The 8,133-nt window shown below is 33.2% G+C and overlaps 1 protein-coding gene across 1 annotated transcript; it reads right to left on the reverse strand.

The window, feature by feature from the left end:
- Nucleotides 1–1,911: 1,911 nt before the first annotated feature.
- LOC107843164 (probable glycosyltransferase At5g03795) lies at nucleotides 1,912–6,326 on the reverse strand. The gene is made up of 5 exons (XM_016687364.2): nucleotides 5,984–6,326; nucleotides 5,685–5,872; nucleotides 4,327–4,580; nucleotides 3,028–3,376; nucleotides 1,912–2,963 (listed from the first exon to the last, which is right to left on the reverse strand). Exons 1-5 carry the CDS (start codon nucleotides 6,129–6,131, stop codon nucleotides 2,289–2,291), a joined length of 1,614 nt encoding a protein of 537 aa, XP_016542850.2. The 5' UTR covers nucleotides 6,132–6,326; the 3' UTR covers nucleotides 1,912–2,288.
- Between the last annotated feature and the right edge of the window lie 1,807 nt (nucleotides 6,327–8,133).

Raw genomic sequence — 8,133 nt, forward strand, 5'->3', positions numbered from 1 at the left:
TGAGACGTGTTACAACAAATTTCATTTAGGTATATTTCAAAACCTTTTCTTTTTTTTATTTTAATGGTAAACTATATAAATGTACTTTATATAGGAAAAACTAAGATTAGTAAGCAGTAATTATTATATTTATTTCTAGTAATCCTTTCATTTTTCTTGTTTAAATTTATATTTTTCAAAGAATAGCAATCTATATACATATAATATGCACCTTGTCCGCTACTATGGACAGTCTTCAATCTACATGCACAAAGCCACTTGGCTAATGTGACATAAAAATGTACACCTTTTTAATTTATTTATATATTTATTTAATAATATAATAATGATATAAATGTACAAATTTTCACAGATTTCATCAATTTTGTTGGCTTCCAAATCCGTGATGCAATGACCAACACAAAATTGGGATTTGTAATTTTAAAGTATAGTAGTAATATTTCACATGATTTCATAATGTTGCATATTGCTTAACGAGAACGAAGTTAAAAAAAAAAAATACATTTTTCAAAGTTGAGTTGAATGATCACAGTGTTTATTCAAACCTTCTCTCTCTCTCTCTCTCTCTTTTTTTTTTTTTTTTAAAAAAGAAATATTCATCTATTGAGATTTTTTTTTTGGTTTTGGTTTCCCATTCGGTGTCCGGTGTCCGCATTGGAGCTCCGACAAATCCAGATCGCGCGTTGCAGTGCCCATTAAGATAGCAACGCTCCCAAGAGAGATGTTGGTATCTATTGAGATACAATATGTCTAAAGAAACATATAACATCGTTTACAAACACTATTCCAATGGAAACTCACATTATATGTATGCATAATGAAACATTTATACCAACATGGGTTGTGGTGCAGCGGATGGGGCTGCTTTACCCTTAACTAGAGGTCGAAGGTTCGACCCTGGGCATGGAGAAAACTCTATTGGGAGCGCTACCTTCCGAATGGGGCCCTACCCGGCGCGAATCCAGATTAGACGAGCTCCAATGCGGGTACCAAATATCGGTTGGGAAATCAAAAAAAAAAAATGAAACATTTATAGGTGTATTGTTACTTCGAGATGAATTTTCAAAGATCGTGGTGTAGTGGTGAAATCTGATCCATTCTTAATCAGAAATCTTGAATTTGAGCCGTAGGTACAGGAAAAATATAAGTTAAAAGCATCACTCTTATAATGGACCCTGCAGTACGCGATTTAAATTAATCGAGGCTACAATGCAAACACGAACAACAAATGGGGAAAAAATAATTCAATGCCTAATGCTCCACAAACTAGCTTTTCTTAGATTATTATTAACTAGTACATGGTTAGAATATGAATGTCTTTAGGCGGGGTAAAAGTAGATCGAAGAAATATTGAAGGGAGGTGATTAGGCATGACATAGAGCAGTTACAGATTACGAAGCACATGATCCTTGATAGGAAGATATGGATGACGTGGATAGGGTAGTGAGTTAGTAGGTAGAAGTACGTCCATAATAGCAGGGAAGAATGCTTCGTTTGCATCTGTGCATGTAGTTTCTTGTAGTCTCTTGTTCGTGATGTTTTGGTGATGTTTATGATTTCAAATGGCTAATTCATAGCAGTATTACGGGGTCTTGTTTTCTTTATTATATAGCGGTGTGATATCTCTTTTGTTGTTTGCTTGTATATTTTTTGTTTGTTATATTGTTATCTGTCCCGAATTGGAGTCTATCGAAAACAACCTCTCAACTTCATCTGAGATAATGGCGTGAACTGCATACGCTTTATCGCCAGACCCTACTTTGTGGGAATGACATGTTGTTGTATATGGCTAGACTTGGAATGAAACTTGGGAAATTTAGAAGAAGAAAAAGCAAAGACACTTGATTATATTTGATATATAATGAAATTAAACTAATTAAAATTAATCACATAAAAAACAATATTTCACTGAATTAATTAAAAAAAACATAGTCAATCTCTAATGTCTAAACAATTAGATTATAATAAAACGTGGTTTCACATATACACAAAAGATACATACATACAAACTAACAAAGAGCAGCCGGTGCACTAACATCCTAACATCCTGCTACGTGTAGGGTCCGGAGAAGAATCAGACAAGAAACATCCTCCTGCTAAGTGTAGGGTCCAAAGAAGAGTCGGACCAGAAACATCCTAAATATAGGGTCCGGAGAAGAGTCGAATCAGAAACATCCTGCTACGTGTAGGGTCCAGAGAGGAGTCGGACCAGAAACATCCTGTTGCGTGTAGGGTCCAGAGAAGAGTCGGACCAGAAGGATCTATGCTACGTACAAACTACTAAAGGTTTACAAATATTCAAGACCATGAAGCTTAATATTCAATCTTCTAAGCCAAATGGAATGAAGTATCATATGGAAAACATCATATCTTTTTGGAGTTCTATTAACTTCAAAATGCCTTCTCACTTGTTTACCTCTTCTTTGCAACCTTATATATTGTCTTGTTGAAATCCCAGCCAGTATTTTCTTCAAGTCCGGTATTCGCTCGACGGGGACTTCAACCGAGAACGATTTCCAGTTCAAAATGTCGCTAAATGGTGGCACGTAATGGTCCTTAATGAGGACCGGGACACACCCGGTGTAAAGTGCCTCGACCATTCGTGGACTAGCAACTTCGTAACCACTAGGACAAAGGCAAAACTTGCTATTCCTTAACATGCCATAGTACGAGACGCCTTTTGGTAGGTACCTGTGGACTTGGACGTCGTTGTCTTTGTTCTCCCAATGCTCGAGAAGTATCGGGCGTATAGGTCCGTGAAGCCCTCCAGCGAAGAATGCCAAGATTGATCGACGTGATGGAGATGGACCGCCAAGCAGGCCATCCATTGTACCTCCCGGAAGGAGTATCTCCGGGAAGGATACATCTCTAGATGGCTTGAATCCTTCCGAGGTATTAGCATTGCATAACGCTCGGATTGAGTTCTTGAATAGCTCCGGAACAGCCTTCGAAATTTCAGGCCCCTACAAGATCGACGCATTTCAAAAACAATCATTATGCCTCGACGGAAGGATGTAAGATACGTACCCAATCATGGCAAGAGAGCATGAAATGATCGGCACCTATGCTTCGATTCCAATATGGATATTTCCCAGAAACAAGATTAATGTAATCTGTAAGCGTTTGTTTCATCGGATTCCAATGGTCTCTCGATTTTCTATCATATATGAAGTGAACTATCGCTGTCACGCTGATCGGTAGGAAGAAAACATGAGCTTTCTCGGGGTCTCTAGTCCGGAGTTTAGTCGTCTCCATTTGATAAATAAAGTTACCCTCCATCGCGTATATGCTTTTGCACGGGCCATTGTGAAAAATAGGCTGCTCTCCTTCTTCGTACACGAATACCTTGAATTGTTTTTCCATTTCCAAATAACTCCTGAAATTAGCCAAAAACATTACTCCGAACTTCACAAATTCGTTTCAATTGGAAATAAATTTCAGAAAATTAACCCATAATCTCACTAAATAATTCATATCGCAGACTAATTTCACCCTGTTTTTGTTTTTAACGATGATTTATCTACTATGAAAGAAGGCAAATTAATTGAAAATATTCTAACATAACTATTAGTTAAAGCGACACCGACAGCAAAGAGTAGAATACTATTCCATTAACATGTCTCCCTCGAAAGAACTATCTATCATAAAGAAAAAACAATAGGGTAAAAACGATCATATCAGATCCGAAAAAACAGACCTATCGATAACGAGGTGTTAATAGATGACCAAAACATCAACGCTATAGTGATGACGATCGAAAAACCAGAGCCATACTTATAAAAAGCATTGGCATATACATTGGACCATTGGAACATCTCAACTAAACATACTTCCAGCCTAAGTTGCTCGGACGCTTCAAAAATGTCTACGGGCGCGTGTCGAGTCCTCAAAAAAATTGTATTTTTGAAGGATCCGACACGGGGGCGGCAACATTTTTGGAGAGTCCGAGCAACTTAGCTTCCAACAATGTCATGGCAAAGACTAGAATACTATTCCATTAACATGCCTACCTCAACAAAATTATCAAAATGCATATCACAACAACGAAATAGGACAAAACAATCACATCGGACCCAAACATAGACGTATCGATAACGAGGTGTCAATTAGATGAAACGGAGCCATACATATGACCAGTTGGAACATCTCGGTTAAACATACTCCCAGCAACGTCATGGCAACGACTAGAATACTATTCCATTAACATGTTTATCTCAACAGAATTATCTAAACCCTTATATCACAACGACGAAAAAAGTAGAAGACTTCGCAACAACCAATAAAAGTCGTGTTATATTTAATAATGATCGAAAGACAAAGGCATACCTATGGAAAGCTTTCGCATTCCAATACAATGGACCGGTTGGAACATAGTCGGAATCATCCGTTTGATTTCCAGACATAGCGGCTTCTTTGATGGCGGCTCGTGCTTTCCCCAATTGAACTTCCAACTTCTCCAAATTGGTAAACTTTTTTTTGATTTTCGGTTCAGTCGAAAGATCATGAGTTTCATTCAGAGAAGGCAACTCATGTGATTTCTCCGACGAAATGTTAAAACTTTCATCCTTTTGCGTAACAACCTGCGTAACAAGATGCAAAATAATTCATTATTGATCGATCTTCGATGCCAAAAAGTGAAGATTTGTCCACAACGTCCGCTACAAAATTACCATATCGCAGAACTTGAACTATAGCTCGATGTATGTCAACGATTATTTGTTTGTACATGAAAATTATTTACTAGTATTAATATTTGATTTACATTATGAAAATCTATGTTGCTCGGACTCTTCGAAAATATCATTGGGTGCGTGTCGAATCCTTCAAAAGTATGTGCTTTTTAGGAGGATACGACTTGGGTGCGGCAACATTTTTGGAAAGTCCAAGCAACTTAGATGAAAGTTACTGCAAAATAATGTTCAAGTCAACAAATAACCTATCATTGGATAAAAAATACTTGTAAGTACTAATAACCTATATTGCTCGGACTCTTCAAAAATGTCAATGGGTGCGAGTCGGATTTGCCAAAATTAGCGCATTTCTGAAGAATCCAACACGGGTGCGGCATCAAAAATGAAGAGCTCGCGTAACTTAGCTAATAACCTTTTGGTTTCAACTCTAAGGGGTCGTTTGGTTGGGAACAACTTATCCCGAGATTAGTTATCCCACCCAAAATATGCGATAAAATAACACTACAATCTCGGGATAACTTGTTATCCCATGCATTTTATCCCGACCAAACATGGGATAAACTCGTCCTAATATTAATCTCGAAATTAGTTATCCCTTATCCGTGCAAGTACCAAACGAGCTTAACAGATAAAGATTTTTATTTTAATGGCTCTATTTTTTTTACATCTTAGTTAAAGGTTAGTTATTCTTTCACCAACTAACAAATTACTTCAACAACAAATTTTATAAATCAAAGATTTTAATTTAATCAAGGAAAATTCTAATTTCAAGCTCTACTTTTTAAAAAAAGAAGAATCAAAACACACATAATGAAACTAAAGAAAATAACTAAACCAACAAAAACACACCTAGAAAAACTGTTTTCGATAGATCCTCGACTAAAAAAACATATTATTGCAAAAATAAGGTAACATGCATAAACAAATCACTACAAAATTCTTCAAAAAAACATTAAAAATAGAAAAAAAATTATAATAATAATATAAACTTACTGGTTGTTCATGATTTTCTTGAAATTCTTCTTCAGATTCTTGATCAACTTCAGCAGTAATTGGTGAAAAACTATTAATAATAATATTACTATTATTAAAATTATAATCTTCTAAAATTGCATCTTCATGGTCAGCACCACCGTTGACCGCCACCTTCACCGCCACCAACTCACCGGAATTATTTTTTCCTGTTTGAAAAAATTACCAAAATACCCTTCAAAACATTATACAATTAAAATCATCAATATTATACTTACAAAAACAATAACAATAATAATAATAATATTAATAATATGAACCTGAACTGAAAAGCCAAGTTGAAGTAGAAAAAGATGAACTCTTTGAATTTCCAAATGCAAAAAAAATAGAAACCAAAATAAATGGAATTATAATCCATAAAAATCTTGTTGAAGCTGATTTACTACACCATGATGAACAAATCTTCATTTTTTTTTTTGGACCAAAAAAAGAATAAATTCAACTTATAACTAACTAGCAAACTATACTAGTACTACTAAAAATTACAATATTTGTAGTATATATTGTGTGTATTTATTTACTTATTCTTAGGGAAAAGTGAAAAGAATTTTTTATTTTTTATTTTTGAAAGAGAGAAAGTAATTGGTGAGAATTGGTTGCAATATTCTGCCAAGCGTCTTATAGACTATAATCCTTTAATTTCGAGGTTTACATGCAAAATTATATTTATTTTTCTTTTTCTTTTTTTATTCTCTATTTTGTCTTTTTCCTATTTATTTTCCAGAAAATAATGCATATTTATTGGCTTTTTTATTTTTGTTTTTTGTATTTTTGAGAGAATTTTTTTAGCTTTATCACCGTCCTTTTGTTATAAATCGGTTTTATTTTAAAGTTATGAATTCGTTAACTTGTTTTGGTAATATAATTATTACGAAGATTTATTAAAGACAGTCTTTTTATCCTATAAAGATAGGGATAATTTATTAAAATACAGATATATCGAGTCCTCCTCAAACTCTATTTGTATTTGATGGATTCGTAAAGACTTTATTCCTATCATATAATATTTTGATTCTAAATAATAAGAAAAGAAAAAGAAAAAATTGTAATATCTTGTACTGAAAATAAAACAGTTAGTTTTATTAGACTTTCGATTCAAATAAGGGTTCATATTTATTATTCATTATAATTTTATTAAATTTATGTGTGTGTGTATATATATATTATTTATATTCCATATTGGTAGACAAATAATTTAGTACATATCGTGATTTTGAATTTATCTCTAATTATACTACTACAATTTCTTCTTATTATTTAGAATGATATTGATTAGCAATCTAAAAATAAATTTTAATAACTTATTATAATATTAACTTGTATAAATCTTAACTACACAAGTACTCTATTAAATAATCTTATTTATCTAAATATAAACAAATAGAGAAAGAAATTACCTATTTTTATTTCTTTTAATCTCTCAAATTCATTGCACACTCGGTTATTTTTTTTCAATTAATTAAGATTAGTGAAGGGATAAATGTGGAGTTATTTAATGAGTAGAATTTTTTAAATTTTCGAAAAATGGTTAACTCATTATGTTAATGAAGGTAATTAATAGATTCGTTTTTTTTGGAACCTGAAATTTGTAATTAGATCTCCATAATTGTAATTTGTTGTCATTAATTATGTTATGGCAAAGAATTTAATTTAGGATGGGCTACTTATACTATATGGTTAGGACTAGTTTTTTTTTCAAAATTTGCACTGAAGTATTTTGTCAAATTTTGTCAAATTATAGAAAAATCAAACACTACTAAATCATAGGACATGTATCATGACATTTTTTGTTATTTGACTTTTTTATTTTCCTTTTCCATATAAGGTTGGGCCATTTTATGTCCTTTTATGATATGGTTCTGTTTTAGCAACTTTTTTGTTTCCCTCGGATGTTCGGCGTCTGCATTAGAGTCTCGATTAATTTAAATTATGTGTTATAGAGTAATAATCTTTCATACTCAGGGCTTGAACCCGAGATCTTTGGTTAAGAATGGAACAGTTCCGCTACTACACCACAACCTATATATGTTGGTCAGTCAAGTACTCCCTCCATTCACTTTTACTTACTTGCCATGACACACCTATTAAGAAAATAATTATTGATATAACTATTTTACAATACTACCCTGTTAATTGATATTAGACTAATATATCCTAAAAATGGTTTGGAGAAATAACCAATTAATGTTCACGGATAAAATAGGAAAAATATTTTTGTGTTCTTTTGATATGTCAAGAGTGATAAGTAAAATAAAAATTCAATTAGGAAAATAGTGACAAGTAAGAGCGAAAAGAGGAAGTACAAGAACGTGGATTTGATTTTTACTTCAACAACAATTACACACCTGGCGTAGTCTCATGTAGCAGAGTTTAAGGAGGGTAAAGTGTACGGATATCTTATTCTCAAAAA

This window comes from Capsicum annuum, chromosome 9 (genome assembly GCF_002878395.1).
Source record: "Capsicum annuum cultivar UCD-10X-F1 chromosome 9, UCD10Xv1.1, whole genome shotgun sequence".
In the NCBI taxonomy this organism is placed as follows: domain Eukaryota; kingdom Viridiplantae; phylum Streptophyta; class Magnoliopsida; order Solanales; family Solanaceae; genus Capsicum; species Capsicum annuum.

Bases quoted from the DNA above. Each gene is read 5' to 3' on its own strand.
- LOC107843164 (XM_016687364.2), bottom strand. From the start codon at position 6,131: ATGAAGATTTGTTCATCATGGTGTAGTAAATCAGCTTCAACAAGATTT. The intron at 3,377-4,326 runs GTATGCCTTTGT...GGCTAATTTCAG, and splicing joins AATGCGAAAGCTTTCCATAG to GAGTTATTTGGAAATGGAAA. The intron at 2,964-3,027 runs GTACGTATCTTA...TCGATCTTGTAG, and splicing joins TGCTCTCTTGCCATGATTGG to GGGCCTGAAATTTCGAAGGC.